This window comes from Carcharodon carcharias, chromosome 14 (genome assembly GCF_017639515.1).
Source record: "Carcharodon carcharias isolate sCarCar2 chromosome 14, sCarCar2.pri, whole genome shotgun sequence".
NCBI classification, from domain to species: domain Eukaryota; kingdom Metazoa; phylum Chordata; class Chondrichthyes; order Lamniformes; family Lamnidae; genus Carcharodon; species Carcharodon carcharias.
Window position 1 is genome coordinate 115,316,015 of NC_054480.1, and position 17,242 is coordinate 115,333,256.

General features: G+C 42.1%; 1 protein-coding gene across 1 annotated transcript in view; it reads right to left on the reverse strand.

The window, feature by feature from the left end:
* Positions 1–17,242, reverse strand: part of wdr18 (WD repeat domain 18) — a 210,055-nt gene that overhangs the window by 10,395 nt on the left and 182,418 nt on the right. Inside the window, exon 8 of the mRNA XM_041203680.1 lies at positions 11,601–11,767. Within this exon, the coding sequence (XP_041059614.1) occupies positions 11,601–11,767 (167 nt within the window). The remainder of the gene's footprint in view (positions 1–11,600; positions 11,768–17,242) is intronic.

The following is a 17,242-nucleotide window of genomic DNA, read 5'->3' on the forward strand; positions in this document are numbered from 1 at the left end:
CTCTCTCCATCTGTTTTCATGAAGGAGAAGCCTGCTCACATCAGCAGGGTGAGGTCCCAGGCCAGGAATGGAGTGGCCCACATTAGGCCCTTCACTCTTTTTGAAGAGTGTGCCATTGCACTGACTGGTGAGGACATGGACTGTGCCTGCAGTGACAGTGAGGTTGGCAGTAAACACCTTCATAAGGACCCTGCACTACAGTCCGAGAGGACTGAGTCAGATGACGAGCCTCTAGATTTGGCTTTCCAACTCATCTTGTAGAGTCAGCAGAAGGCGTGGGAACATCACGCAGAGCTGCTGGAGGCCCTCAGTGGAGTGGCACATGAGCCTGCTCACTGATGAAACAGTGCCCACATGTACGTGCATGGAGGTCTCCATGGGGAGGATGGCAGATGCCATGGAGACTGTGGTCCAACAGAATGCAGAGATGTGTGTAGGCCCGTACTCCATCACGGAGCCATGGGTGAGTTCCTGCAGTGGCACTGAGAGGGGGAAATGGGGCATCTCCACGTCCCTCCAGGTGCTCCTTTCCCTTAAGGAGTCAGGCCAAGGCCTCCCGGGACCCAAAGGGAGGAAGAGTGGCAGCTGGACACCCCTGGGTCATCCACCCAGGAATCTCAGAGGTTGTCCGCTCCCTCTGAGTCCCCTTTGCCTCTGAGCCCCTCAACTTCATCGCAGAGGGAGCAGCTGGCCAACGATTGATTCTGGAGGGAGAAGTGTGCGGATGGCAGGGCCTTTCGGAGCCTTGTGCAAGCACTCTTCCATGTAGCGGATCCTTCGCGTATCATACTTCCCTCAATACCCCAAGCATTTTGAATGCTGCCTTCTGGGTTCACTTTCAGTTGTCTATCTGAGCTGACCTGCATCTCCAACCACCCAATGATCACACTCCCATGCAGTACGTGATCTCGCCCACCATGACTCATTTCACTTTCGATTTGGACAGCATGGTCTGGAGTTGGTTTTTCGTGCGCTCCCCTCATCTTTTCCCCTCCCCCAGTCACCCATTTCCTTTCCTCCATGGCATCACCTTCCACTTCCCCTCCTAAATCTCCCAGCCACAACCCTTTTCCTTCAAGGACGTCCAGGTGAATGTTTTTCCCTACCTTCCCGAAAATCCCACCATCAGCATTCACCTCCCCAACTTCCTCTTTCCCACCCCCAGGGTCCGTGTCTGCCTCAGAGTCCCCACCAATCATTCTCGCCGTCCCTTCTACCCTCACCCACCCACTCTAACACCTCACTCTGCCCTCGGTCATTCTCACCATTCCCTCATTACACGCACACTCTCAGTTCGCTCCCGAGGAGGAAGTCATGGACCCATCAGACTCGTCCCTTGCACATTCAACTGGACATCACCTTCCCCCCCGGAACCCCATCCCCCCCACACCACCACCCCCGTAGATTTGTCCCTCCACCCTTCCTTTTTCTGGCACCCTTAGTCCTTCGCCCTCCAACCGACTTCTTCCCCCTTCCTGACTCCCTCAGATATCCTCACTTCTTCCTCCAGCTTTACTCTTTCCCCCTTCCTGGTTCCTTCCTCCACCCATACTTGTTCCACCGCCCTTACTCCCTCCCCTCTCTGCACTCCTTCCCCTTTCCACACTCCTTCCTCCCCCTGGACTCCTTCCCACTTCCGAACTCCTTCCCTTACACCTTCCATCCCTCTTATACATACCTGCCCAGTTTCCACCTTCTCCCCGTTACTCCCCGCCCCCCAACCTCTCCCCTCTGACACCCTCATTCCCCCCTCCCAACCTCATCCCCGACACCTTCATTCGCCCCGTCCCAACCTCACCCCACCCCATCACCTCTTCCTCTCCCAGTCGATCCTAGACCTTTCTCTCCCACCCCTTTGACCATCATCTGTTCTGAGCATCAACGGTGACTTTCCAAATTTTGTGAGCTGCTTCGTAGCACAGCCATGTCCATGAGAATCCATCCAGCATGCCATGGACATTCCTCCAGTGTGCTGATGCTGTCGGGCTCCAGCATTGTCTGTTCCTCGGATGTCCACGATGTGAACAAGGCCTGGGGGTAAGTCCTGACTTCTGCACATCACAGTTGTCCAGACATGTTCTGCCAAGCCGTGTTTTCCCACTGACATGGGCGGACGATCCAGATGGGTAATGATTCTGGAGGCTAGCCTTATAATGATATGCTGCTGTATTACAATGCAATTCCCGACGTCTGGTGGCAGGGAACGTAACCTGCCATCAACAGGCTGAGCGAACGATCGCAAACTGGTTTCACGATGTGAAACTGATTTTTGGCCTTCTTGCCATATTTTCCGCTCACGTGGCTGAATAAGCCTGACGCCAGCGAGCAAGTAAAGTCCTAGCCCTTGAAGGGGAAAATGCAGGCAGAAAGTGATTTTTGAAAATGGCAAGCAGCGTTTTGAAATTTATAAGTATAAGCATACAGTACAACGACAACAATATTCCCTTATTGTACAAGACAATGGCTGGGCAACAATTAGAGTACTGTATATAAAGTTTTGGCGTCCGATTAAAGAAAGGACATTAAAGCTACAGAGAATGTGCAGTATAAATTCAGCAGAATGATGCCAAGAATGGGAAACTATAATTATAAGGAGAGACTGGGACTATTTCTAATTGAGCAGAGAAGGCCAAGAGAAGATTTAATAATCTTATGAAAGGTTTTGAGAGTCAACAGGGAATAGACCATTTCCTCTTGTTGGAAAGCCACTGGCAAGGGGAATCAATTTGAAATAGTCATAGAGAATGATGTTAGGAGAAACACCTTTACTTAAGATTGTTCAAGCATGGAATGCTTTTTAACAGAGAATGGTTGAAGCAGAGCTCACTGCGTTATTTAAAAGGAAATTAGATAAACATTACGGGCATGGTAAATATAAGTCTTTGGGGGGACAGAAGGCAATGGGAATTAGTTGTGGATTTCTCTAGCCCATAATTGACACAAATACGATTGGACAAACTATATCCTCCTGTGTTGCAAACCTCTATGAATTTATTTATTTTGAGAATTCCATTTAATTTTTACTGAAGTTGTTAAATGTACTTAGCTTATAAGTGTCTTTTCTAATGAACATTTGCAGGGATTAATCACTCATTCTATATTGTTCTCATCCTTAGTTTCAGCTTCATCTGAATTTTGTTTCGTGGCTCTTTCCTCTTCCCTAACTGCTCCTTCAGAGAGAATGTCTTCCTGTTATGTTTTTCCTCTGTAGCCATATCTCTCTGGCCCTCTGACCACCCTTTTAGCTTGTTTATAAATCTTATTTTCCCAGTAAACCTCCAAACCTTTCTCCAAGAAGGTTTTGTAGAAGTAAAAGCAAAATACTGCAGATGCTGGAAATCTGAAACAAAAACAAAAATTGCTGGAAAAACTCAGCAGATCTGACAGCACCTGTGAAGAGAAAGTTAACGTTTCGAGTCCGTATGTTTTTCTATTTCCAACCTATTTTGCTTTTGATTAATTTGTTAATCCATTTAATGTCACATATGTTGACACCTTTAAAGGTGTCCCATTTGTCCTCTTACTGAAATGTTGAATAAATTTCCAATTGATTTGTCCAAGCTGCTCTCTATTTTCTTTGAAGTTACCCTTTTAAAATTATATACCTGATTCTTGGACATTGGACTTGCAATTCTTGTATTTTTTCTGGGTCAGTACTCTTATCAAGTTAAGATTTGTACTGCTTCATCTGGCTTCCCAGACAAAGTGGGTCATGAAACAGTCCAATTTGGACTCTGACCGACTTGGGCAATTCCAATTTATATTTGATTGATTTAAGGCCCCACTGAAATTGCATTCCACTCTATTAAAAATAATGCTCTAATGTTATATGTATTCCTTCTTTCTTACGTCACCAGTTTACTACCTATAGTCAACAGGGAATCATATTCAAACCCAAGAACTATTTGCATTTTGCACTTTTGGTTTGGGGGAGAAATAGAATGATATTGCGCTGTTGCATGGTTGGAACTGAGGCATCCTTTGGGGCAGAATACAGGACAGTTTATTGTGCAACTCTTGATCTAATAATGATATGGAATATGATCATGAGATTAGGTGCCTCATTCCACTGCATTACCATTCCTCATCTCAATGAGGACAATATAAGGTTAATTCCATGAACTTCCCTGGCCAGAATGGAAGGTAGCATAAGTTGGAGAATCTGATATAAATATATGTAGCCCAGTGGACCAACATACACTCCTACAGTGCAGCTCCCAGCTGGAAGCATGTTATTGTCAAATTCATTTTTATGCATCAGCTTTGTAGTCATTCTTGCCTGCAAGTCAGAACTGCAATACCTCAGCATGTAATCGAGGCTGACACTTTAATACAGCAATGATGGAATGTTGCATCATTAAAGATGCCATCTTATGGGTGAGAAATTAAACCTATATTTGCTTGTTAAAATTACCAAAAACAGATATCTCAAGGACTGTTTGTGGGACCTTGCTGAGGCAAACTGTTTGTCAACTGAACAGAATTTCAAAAGTAATTAATTGGCTGTAAAGCACTGTGCAGTGTCAAATAAAGTGCTATATAAATTCAAAATAATGGGGAACCACATCAGAACAGAACCTGGGTCGGCTGCCCCACTGAACGGAGGCAGGCAGCCAATTATCATATTTAAGAAAAAATATTAATTTCTCTTGAGGAGAAACCCGAGATAACAGAGAACAGAACATAAGGCTAGGCTCCTACTCCTAATCACGAGCTCTGTTGGAAAATGGCTATACACTGGCTGGGTAAGAAATAGACCAGGTTTGACTGTGATGCCATTCAGGAATGCATTGCCTGCTGATGCTCACTTTCTGAGCTTACAGAGCCCACTTTGAAACTAGGGCCAGTGCCTGTGGGTTAATGATTTAGAGCAGCAGATAAAATTAAAAGGAGATTCTTTTTCAAGCACAGGAATGATACCAGTTGTGATGAGGCAAGGAATTGGTTTAGGGTGAGAGGGGGAGAGTTGCAAACATCATCACAAGCTTAACAAATTATGAACAATGGGTTCAAAACTTATTGCAGCCTAAACCCTCCTGCACTCCAGAAAAGTATATCCACCTCAAAACTGGGGCAGTAAAGGGCCCTGAGCAATAAGTACAATGTCTTTGTCTGTTTATTGGCAGTCCTCCTGACTTCCATTAGGGTGCTGGGATGATTACCATAATTACCCCTGGAAATGCTTCCACCAAATATGTACAGATAATGGTGAAGCAGAAAGACAAATAACTTACTTACCTGCAGATTGCTATGTACCATGTAGCAATGTTTTTATGTTACCTGTCTGATGAGTGGTAGTTTATGACCTGTGATATAGAACAGTTCTGATGTTGGATTTCTGTTCAATTGAATATTCATAGAATGCAAATTAAATTGTGAAACACTGCAGGAATGCTCTCCAGGTCAATGTTGAAAAATGTACCAGTGCAGGATTTTAATCTTTTAAGGCCTGCTCAGATTAATCGTCTGGTCAAGGCATGCTTTTATTTTATATCCCCTCCTAGTGACAGATTTTGCTGTTGTAATAATGGTGAAACTGTCAGCACTTGACTCATTACCCTGTGAAAACGATAGCAACTTCTCACCTCCACACGTGCAGTTAAACATAGCAATCCAGCAGTTGCTGCGAGTGATTCTCCACTCTTCTACAGGGTGCGCTCTTGAAGACTGCGGATAGGGATCTCAGAAATGATCTAAATTGATGTGAGCTTCCACTTTTCACACTATAATCTGGCTGTGAAAGCCTCTGAAAATGTTGAGCATTGTTGAATGAGATATAACTGGGCTTTTAACTGGGTGTGCTAAATGATAGTAGCTGATGAACAACCTCTCTGGCCCTGAAAACCAAACTGCACATTTGTGGATTGTCAAATTTCTCAATTATGATTAAAATTCCATGGATTTTAAAATATGTATAAGATATATCAGCATTAATAATATAATCCCATGTTGTATGTCCCAGTCATTATTTTGCTTTCTGCACACTTTATAAGAAGTGAGATAAATCTGTTCATTGCTTCCTGTATTGCTGTCTGTGGAAATTCTTCAATATAACTGGTTGCATAACCAGCTTGATGGCATCATTGTTGCTGGACACATGGAAATCCCCTGTGTTTGGCATTAGAATTAAATTAACATCGGGAAAGGTAAAACCCATGCCACAAAGTTTGTTAGATCTTTGTGGGTAGCTTTGTTCAAAGTCAGCACTGAACATAGTCACTTGACCGCTGAATGTAAAACCTGGGTCATTTGCTTCTGGGTTACTGTGCCATATGGACTGGCTCCCTGCCATCGGAACCTTGTCCTAGTGGTTACTTTTATGTGTGAGCCTAAACAGTCATTGTTGGCAGAATATATGATTTTAGACTGCATTGGAGAGAAGTCCATTACTGCCCTCATCCAATGCCTACATGCACATCTTCCCCAGTTGATCACTAATGATCAGGAGCTGGTCCTCTGGCTGATTTTCCTGGTCCATCGTTAAGATGCTGACAGCATTTATATCATTCCTATTGCTTCCCCAGTTGAAATCGTGTGGGCATGGAAGCTGTGATTTTGCTGGTTTATATGGTTCCAAGTTTTCCCAGATCAACTAAGGAACTGGGGAGTCAAGAGCAACATTTTCTTTGCCAAATACGGTCGATGCCAACATTATGCTGCTGTGTCCCAAGGGTAAAATGACAGCTTACTAAAACAATCCAACAGTGTGTGGTACCATAGACTCGTGGAACGCAATTAGAATCCCAGCCTTGATGCAAACATACATACTGTCTCCTTAACCCAGAAAAAACATTTGCAGCTATTTACATAATACCTTTAACAACATTAAGGCATCCCAGAGCACTTCACAGTCAATGAAGTAATTTTGTGATGTAAGGAAATGTAAAATCAGCATGCTGATGATCTGGGTCAGTTAAATATTTGAATTTACAAGAGTTCCTCTTTGGAAGTGGTGAAGGTTAGAGATTAATCCTCATATTATCAAAGTGTCTGCTGTAAAGAGGATACAGATAGAATTAATGTCAGAAAATAATACTACTCCAAGTCCTTTTTAACTTGGATCACAACAGTGGAACTTCTTATCTTCGCCCTTCTTCCTTTCCTCCTAAATTTGCAAGCTTTTAAAAAACAAGTTTGGTGGCTAGGAACCGCAACTCCAATTTACCTCACCTACTTTTTCCCAACCATGGTGATGCACTGCATTAAGGACATCAGCCATCCAACTAAAATTATTAATAATATAACAACTTGCATATATATGGAGCCATTAATGTAGAAAAATCTTTTCAAGCCAATTCACAGGAACAATTATCAAAGAAAAATTGACACCTAGCTACATAAACAGAGTAGGACAGATGAACAAAGGCTTAGTCAAGAGACAGCTTTTAAGTGCAACTTAAGGAAGTTGAGAAAAGTAGAGAGGTAAAAAGGCTTAGGGAAGGAATTCCAGAACTTAATGCCAATAGTAGAGCGATGAAAATCTAGAATGTGCAATGGGCCAGAGTTACAGAAGCACAAAAATTTTCGATGGCTGTAGGGTTGGAGGAGGTTGTAGGGATGGAACGGACAAGGCCATGAAGCATTTGAACGCAAGGACAAGAATTTTAAAATTGAGGCATTGCTTAACCATGAGGCACTTAAGCTTCACTCTTTTTTTCTGAAACATAATGTGCTTCATAAACACAGAAGCTGAGTCAGCAAGAAAAAGCTGAATTAAATTTGAGTCTAAACCCAAGCTTTTACTTTTATTAATCAAAAATATTTTTCTTTTGTTTAAGATCCAATTTTTTTTCATGCAGCCATAATAAATGTCTCAGTGAAAGTAAATCAGCAAATACTTTAGTCAACCTGATTAAGCAGAAATATATTCTGGAAGCCTATCATTGTTTAAACAAGTTGACAAAAAAACTCAAACAAGATCCTAATGGTAAATATTTAAAAATGTAAGTCACTGCAGCGTTTCCATCAAACAGCCATTGTTGCTCTAAGAGGTCAAATATAGCTCATTTTCCAACTGTGTTATTCTGGGAGTTGGCAACACATTAAACAGTGGCTGTTTGCTGGAGAATTAATGCAGAATCAGCATCTTGAGGAGATGCCTAGCACATTTAATGACATTCTGAAAACCTGTGTATTAGAGACATGGACAAGAATGGTCCAAGCCCTGAAACAGTGTAAAACATTTAAGCAGTAAGTTCGGCATCCCTTTCAATTGGAAACATTATGTATTTTAATACTTTTCTTAAGCTCTGTCTTTCTGCTTGCTTGTTTTTAGAGCATGGCCAAGGAAGGAGATTTTAAATCCAAATGCTGGGGTCCAGTGAGCCAATGTAAGTCACCAAGGGCAACGACGAAGGGTGAGTGGGACAGGATGCTGGCTGTGGAATTTTGAATTAATTGGAGGTTGGCAAAGAGGGCACTGGGGAAGTTGAGTCTGAAGGTGACAATGCCATAAAGGGATTTTGGGGAGAGGGCAGTGCACTTCGGTACGGCACAAATGGTCAACACTGTGAAGGTGGAAGCAAGTGGTTTTGATGATAGGTAGGATTTTAACTTTGAAGCTTATCACAAAGTTGGAGAGAACTTCAAGTATGTGCAATATGGTTCAGTTTAAGCAAGCAAGCAGTCTGGGAAAAAGGGAAGGAGTTGGTGCTGCAGCTTTGGGAAAGAATCAGTGGTAAGGATTTGAAGATTGCTATGCACCACAACGCTCAATGGTTCTGGTTATTCACGTATTGATAGCTATTAAAAAGTCTGATACCACAGAGACAGTCAAGGGAACTGGTAAAAAGATACAGCTGTGCATCACCAGCATACTCACTTCTGCACTGTAACCATTCTCTGATTCGATACAAATGACAGCTAACCACAAGCCTATAGATGACACCACCAAGGGATGGAAAGAGGGGGTGGTGACCAATGACAAATCCTTGAGGAATTCCAGCAGTGAGAACGTGAGGGTGTGAGAAATTATCGCTGAATGTGCACTGAGAATTCAATAGTAGCTCCATGGAGCTGGATCATGGCACAGGTGTGATCAACCAAGTTGAAAGCCATTGCAATGTTGAGGAGGTCAAGGAGGGTTAAGTTTATCATGTCACAGTCTAATTCGGGGCAAGGTAGACTAGAAATGCACAACAACTTGAGACATTATAATTAATATTAAGGGTTGAAGCTGAATCACCACAACATTATTGAGTTCTAGTTTTGCTCTCACATGATTTTAAAATTCTGAAAAACTTTATCAGCTCAAATATTCTCATTTCTTGAAGAAAATATTCTCATTGTTATTCAAAGTACTTTTCTTCCTTTCCCTTTCACCTTTTTTGCATTACATGGGGTCACTATAATATAATACAGGTTAACGACCCTTCATAGCATCCATCACTGTTTTTTGGATTTGGTGGGTGGTTTTACAGCTGGATGTCCTTCCTGCTAACCCTCCTCATTTATCCAGGCTGGAAACTGGCACCAATACAGGCTAGCTTGCCTGTGCCAGTGCGTGGGTTTTCAAAGTACTTCTTTCACTCTCTCTATATAACATATATATCTGAGATGGAACTACTTACATTACTTTATGGGGAGAATTTCCCCCACGTCAGGTGGGCTGGTCTGGAGCAGGCGTGGAGCCGATCGCTGCCATTTTACGTGAGCAGGCCAATTAAGGCCTGCCCAGCGTGATGCACAGCCAGTAGCACTCAGTGCTACCTGTGCAGACGGGGTGGGGTGGGGGGAAGAGAGAGAGAGAGAGAGAGAGAGAGTTGGGGCCTGTGTTCTTTTGCACTGCGCATGGAGCTGCCTCAGTGAAGTACAGACTGAAATTTTTGAATAAGGAAACAAAAATTATTTACACATGTCCCCTCATGTGACAGTGTCAGTTGAGCTGGGAAATGTTTATGAACTGCGCAAAAATTATTTATTTATTTCATAAAACTTTTAGGAAACCTCATCCCGCCTGAGGATGAGGTTTCTTGAAAAACACGAAGGCCGCTTGGGCAGTGTTGATAATTATTTTAATTGGTTTTTTAATGGCCTTAACAGGCCTTTGACAGTTCGGGGGACACACAGCCACCTCCAGCGCACACCCACCGAACGAAAGATCTGAATGACGCGGGGTGGTGTCGAAACGTACGTCCAACATCACCACACGTCACTTTAAGCGACGGTGTGTCAGGCCCATCTCTGCACACCGATGTCAAAATTTTGGCCTATATGTTTCAGAAATGTTATTCCGCTGAATTGAATATATATCACTAAGGCCGCAGTATAATTATTGTTAGATTAGATTAGAAAATGCTTGTAAGTTTTAGGCTGCAGCAGGTCTACCTAACATCAAGTGACTTTCTCTGTTAGAAAAGCAAAACAATTAAAAGAAGAAAAGTGCAGTGCCTGGGGTGTAATGCAACAATCAGTAAATATCATGCAGTATTCCTCAAGAGTGTCTGAAACAACATCAACAATGTATATTGATATCGAGGCTTTAACAAGGTAAAATGTCCTAAAATGCTTCACAGGTTTATCAAACAGAAGTTGACACATAAGGAGATATTAGGGCAGATCACCAAAAGATTTGTCAGAGATAGGTTTTAAGGAGCATTTTAAAGGAGGAAAGAGAGGTGGAGAAGTTTATGGAGGGAATTTCAGAGCTTAGGGCCTTGGTAGCTGAAGGCACAGGCATCAATGGTGGAATGATGAAAATCAGGGATGCCCTGGAGGAGCACTGATATCTGGAGGAGGTTACAGAGATAGGGAAGGATGAGGCTATGGAAGGATTTAAAAACAAGGATGAAGAGTTTAAATATTGAAGTGTTGCTTAATTTGAGTCAATGTTGGGCAGAGAATACAGAATTGAGGGATGAACTGGACTAGGAGCAAGTTGGGATGCAGATGTAAATTTTTGGATAATGTCAAGTTTATGGAGGGTGGAAGATAGGTGACTGGCCACGAGTGCATTGGGATGATCAAGTCCAGAGGTAGCAAAGGCATGGATGGGGTGTCAACAGCTGAGGCAGGAACAGGAGTGGACTATGCTACAGCTGTGGAAGTAGGCAGTCTTGGTGATGGTTTGGAAATATGGATGGAAGCTCAACTCAAGGTTAAATACAATATCAAGGTTTTGAGCAGTCTGTTTCAGTCTCAGATAGTTGCTAGGGATGGGAAAGGAGATCATGGTTTTCAGTCTCCCTACTATTTAACTGGAGGAAATTTCTGCTCACCCACTACTATATGTCAGACAAGCAGCTAGAAAATTTAGAGACAGTGGAGTGACCAAGAAAGGCGGTGTTAAGGTACTGTTGGTGTCAGCTGTATCGATGTGGAACCAGATGTGTTTTTGGATAATGTTGCCAAGGGACAGAATGTGGGTGGGAAATAGGAAAGTGTTGAGATTAGATCCTTGGGGGACATCAGAGATGATGGTGTGGGAGTGGGAAGAGAAGCCATTGCAGGTGATTCTCTCGCTTTCACTGGATAGATAAGAATGCAACCAGGTGACTGCAGAGGAGAGGCATTGGAAGAGGATGGTGTGATCAAGAGAGGTTGAGAAAGACTTTTGCAGCAACTAATGAAACTTCGAAATATATTATGGAGTAAAATCCTACCTTCTTGTTGTGCTGAAGGCGTAGAGTTATGGTACCACCCTCTTCGTTGTCTGTGATTTCAGAGCTCTGTACATGTCTACTAAATTTTGGGAGACTTACACTGGGCCTGCTGTCAGGGTTGAACATGTTAGCCGAGGCAACTGTCAGAAAGGCATTGGTCACAGGTCCTAGGGATAAATATGGGAGTGTTATTAACGTGGACAGTATTTAAAATACTGCACTGAAAACCTATTCATTATTTACCAGGGCTTTGATACAAACCGGTAGGTACAGTCAAGCATCATTAATATTTTGCAAAATATGTCCATTCTCATAAAACATAGTCAGATTACACCTCATTTAAAGAACAAAGCTAAATTCTCTAACTTTTGTCTTCTTAATGCATAATATAAATTAATATTTTTCTAAGCAGAATCATGTTACTGCTGGTTGATGGAACAGTGAGAGACAGAAAATGAAAGAAAAGGGATGTTAATACCGGGAAATAAAACACTTTCCAATTTCAGATGCCCAGTGTCAATGTGAATAATTCACAGATCAGTTTAGACAGACGAAGGGAGAGAAAGCACAACAGACATAAGAAACACAAACACCAAGAGCCTTTTTGTTAAAATTAACAAAGATGGAAATGTCCCTCATCACAGTTCCCTTACTGCAACAGCTTTCTATGGTCTCTGATACTGATAATGTGTTACCGAACTGATGGTACTTCAATATATTAAACTGTAATCTGACTTTTCTTCCCTTCAACTCAACTCAACCTCAAAGAGTTGAAGCCTATGGTTTGCAGCTCTCTGCTACCTCACCCATAGTCATTCATCAACTATGAACTCACAATATATATCAGGTTATTTGACATTGAGGCACTATTGGTCCAGTTTATCATCACCTAACATTCATCCACCTTGTACTTCCAGCTGTGAACACTGGATATCATTTGGGAGACAGGTAGGAAGAAAACAAAAATCAGAGCCCCAGTTTATTTTTTCAACTGTTCAGCTAGGACATGGGGTAAATGCTGCCTCTCTACTGCTCCCCTACTTCAGCATATATTGAGTAATTAAACAGGGACCTTCTAATCCATTAGGCCATGAGGTGTGCCATTTAATATTGCTTTGAAAAGGATTACAGATATTTTCGGCTGGATCTATCGAACAGCAACAATGATCATCGGGGGTGGGGTGGGGATGGGGGCACGTGGTTGTGTAGTTACCCAGGTGTTAGACTAAATTTTGATCTGTCTAACATGTCCTAGGTAACTACCCAAGTAAATACTGTGGAAATGTCTGAAGTCTCAAACTCCAGTTTAGAGTTGGAGGCATTAGCGGAACGTCCTGGGGAGCAGGGGAATTTCCCATAGAAAGTTGATATTTCCTAGGCAATTGTGAGAGGTTGGCATGTCAGGGCTTCCATAGAATTCCAACGTGCACCTTCAGTTATACATCCAACAGTTGTATGTCCGGTCTCTGACAATTCGAAGACTGGAAGATTTGGGCCTTAATGTTTCGTCAAAACATCATTTACCAGTTCAAAATAACTTCACACCTCTGTAGGATATTATTTTATTTAAACTCCTTCTGTTCAGTTTATTACCCAGTCTTAAATTTAATCTTTCTATGGTGACAGAGAAATAATTCAAGCTTAAAAAAATTACAAATACTGAAAATACACATCAGTCAGTATCTGGAAGAGACATTAGCTTTATGTTCCTGGTGGAGACTGTCTCCTACAGTTAAACCCCTTTCTGTTGCTTAAGTTTTGTGTGTTAATTATTAAGGACCAAAATGCTTGATCAAATTCAATTACTGATGAAAGTCAGGTGTTTTAAGCCTGTGTAATTCTATTTTTATTTTATACACATTTTAAGTGCTGCCTCTAGAGCTCAGTGTTAAATAAATGAGTTTGCAGCCATAATACCTGAATATTTAATGATCTGGAAAATACATTGCCATCTGTGGGTTTTATTTCCACTTCTGTTAGTTTTCTCTCCTCTTCTTCTGAAGGTGCTGACTGTTTCTGGAGTATAGGTCCACAGGCTTCCCTTCAGTACCTCATCCACATAACCATGAATCCTGGCAAGTATCCCCCAATTGATAGTCGCGTGGGACATTCCTCCAATGCCCAACCCTGTCTTCTGCTGACATACACAAACACATGGGGCAGGATTTTCCCCCGTTAGGGGCAAAATTGAAATGCGGACAGGTGCGTCTCCGATCGGCACCCCCAATCGGGGGGTGTGGCACCATTTTATGTGGGCGGGGCAATGAAGGCCCACCCAGTGTGATGTCTGCACGGAAGCACTATGCACTCCCTGTGTGGGCGGCGGGGGGGGGGATCTCTAAACCTGAGAGTGCGATCTTGCATGCATGCACATGAAAGAGCGCACTCATCTCCCTGAGGCTAAGTGTTGCATCAGGGAGATCGGCTGTATATTAAAAAATATAAAAAATAGAAAGAAAAATTTCCCTGACATGTACCCTCATGTGACACTGTCACGTGAGTCGGGACATCCATAATTTTTTAAAAAAACTTTAATAAAATTTTTAAAAACCTACATAAAACCTCATCCCGCTTGTGGATGAGGTTTCATGCTTTTTCTAATGCCCACCAGGGCTCCTGGCCTGCCCGCCAACCTAAAGGTTGGACAGGCAGGTCCATTAATTAGTTAAATGACTCTGTCAATGGCCTCGGCGGGCGCACAGCTGATTTGCTGCACCCCCCGCTTTCTTGGAAATTTAAATGGGGTGCGATGACGTCGGGAGTTTCGCCCGACGTCACCGCGCGTCATTTTATGTGTCGGCAAGTGAGCTCCGCCCCCCACTCACCGACGGGAAAATCCTGCCCATGCTTTCCAGAGGGTGTCACTGGGTACCAATCTGGATCAAAAATCCTGACTAGTTTTGAAACACCCCTAACCCAGTGGCAGCAAGGCTTTGCCACTGCAGTTGAGATATCAACTAACAGTATAGGCTGAGGATCCAACCTGGGGGCCTCCAGCATCAAGTCCACATTCCTCATGACTTAATGTAATACACTTGTTATACTGATGAACTCATTCAACCTTTGTATTAGTCTCACATGATGCCCAGTTTGCAAGAAACAAGTCAAAATTACACAGGATAACTAGAAACTCAGTCATCCATAAAGGCATAAGGAACTTGTACGTGAAGCTGGTGTCGGAGATATTAACATGACACGGATCCATCTAATCTAATAAAAGTAACAAGCTCAGCAATGGCCATTTGTGTTTGATTACCCAATGAAAAAAAACTCGACAATTAATACTGGAGCCAATAAAAAACACTTAAATGTATAAATTTTCTACTCTCAAACTGCACTTGCGTATTAGCTGTAAGAACTATTTAAATGGACAACACCGACAGACATAAGCCAGCAGAGAATTCAGCCCCATAGAAAGTCTTTTTGCATTTGATAAGTTGTATCAAATCACTCTACCCCTATAACATTTTTTCCAAAAGAACATACTTAAGATGACTGAAGAAAGCAATTTGGCATATCTGCATGGCCATCCAGAAAATGTCTAAACCCATCACAAATTTGAGCCTTTCCTCAGATTTTGTTTGGAGTACATTGCTGCTGGTCAATCTTGTAAGTAATCTGAGCATCCTGCATTTGTTGTGTGGCCATCCTGCTCAATATCTAGTATGAAAGCATAAACCAAGATATAACAATAAGATTCTCCTGTGATCCCAATTGGATTTGTCTTTCATACAAGTCCCTGCAATCTTTTCAAAAATAGACTTAGAAAACACAGGAGGAGGCCACGTACATTTTTATGCTGTTTTCAGACAGGCTGTTAACACAACGTAATATTTATCTACCCTGCCTTCTGAATCTGATGGAAATTTTCCCCAGCAGCTTCCTGTGTAAAAATGTAACTATCAAAAGTGCTTTTCCATCCCTATCTAACTAATCCCCATGTTCACAACCAGAGAGAGAAAGTCTATGTCAGAAGACTGTTGAAGGCCTGGTATCGGTGACTTCCCCAAAATAAGACAGGCCTACACATGTTTATTGCTTTCTGTCCTTGGGAAAATAACTTCATTGCATAGTACATTAACATTTTAAGCATCTGTGGTTCCAATAATTTAAAAGAAAACTTAAGTGAATATGCTTTGCTCTTCAAAACCAACCTTTAAGTGTAACCCTTATCGGTATACTTTGTGGAAAATTGACCAAAAAATCCCAAAGCATGTTTTATTTCCTCACATTACAGCATCTAAAAGATTTGTATATGATTCCAGGGTTGTGCCTACCCATTTCATGTTGTGATCACTGTTGCTAAGTGAAGAGCTCCAATTTGCAACAAAGCTATTGTGAAAATACCCAGATATTTACCTAAAATATTAAATTCAAAGCAGATAATCTCAAGAAATTTATTGGAAGAATGATAAATGTTTGGAATAATCTGCCATGAGGTCAGTGGAGACAAGAACAGTCAAAATAGGGCTTGATACTACAATGGGGGAGTGAGGGTATTAACAAGATAGGCTTCACAGGGACAGTTAGGATACTGGAGATGGGCTTTGGTAGAGAAGGGGTGGAGCAGGGAAAGAAAATTAGGGTACCAGACGGATAAGAAATTTCACGCAGTGCAATTTTTTGGTCCATTACTTTTCCTATCTTCAGAGGAGCACCAACTGTAGCAGAATCAACAAAAAAAATAAAGAAAAGTCAATGGAGGAAAAAATAGTTGGAGATAAGAGAATGACTGACTGGACAGCGAATGCTACCAGATCATCGATTACTCGATCATGGAAGACTCCTCAGCCAGGGCCAATCCTGTCCTCATCAAATATCCACGAACATGCACTACCAGCAGGTGTTGGTGATTAATGGTTAGAAGTGGAAATCATGGACAATGAAGTTCCCGTCCTGAGTCCAAGGGTTCTGGGCCAACTGTATTGTGTAAACTTCCACCCCTGTTTAAATCTCAGCATAGATCATGGAAGGAAGCTGAGACCTTACTGATGTGCACAGATCAGGTACTCACTTGCCTTACTTGCTGAGCCAAGCTGTATCCTTGCTTTTCAGTCCAACAAAATAATCAACTAACTCATGATTTTGTCTCTCATTTCCTGCACCTCACAACATCTAGCATATTCCAATTGCACAAGTGGCTAATTCAATAAAATGTGGAGCTATCCAGCCAAACGTTGAGACCTTTAGTTTTATTTTGTCAGTTCCAATAACATTGCTATGATTTTTTCATGCACTCTCAGTGAAGCATAAAACATCAAATTTACAGGTTGCTCCCTCTAAACAGAAGAATCTGAATTGATTAACTGATCTTAGTGATAGGGATGTTAAAATTGGTCTTCACACTGGGCTAGGGAGAAGATTATGCTAACCAAGGCTTTTGCTCCTGTCTGGAAACTGCAATGTGTTGATGCTAAGTTAAGATGGATTGGCTTCAGCGTGGTGCTTCTGTCGCACAGTCGAATGATGGATAGTCACTTGGAAGAGGATGTGCTCATGGAGCCAATACTTAGCATTTGTTGTGAAGAAAATGGAAGAAAACTGGCAAGATAAAAGATTCTCTCCTGTCATTGGATTAGATTAGTTTTGAATGTGAGATGCATATTAACTTATTCCTAAAAACGTCTGTGGAAAAATGTTTA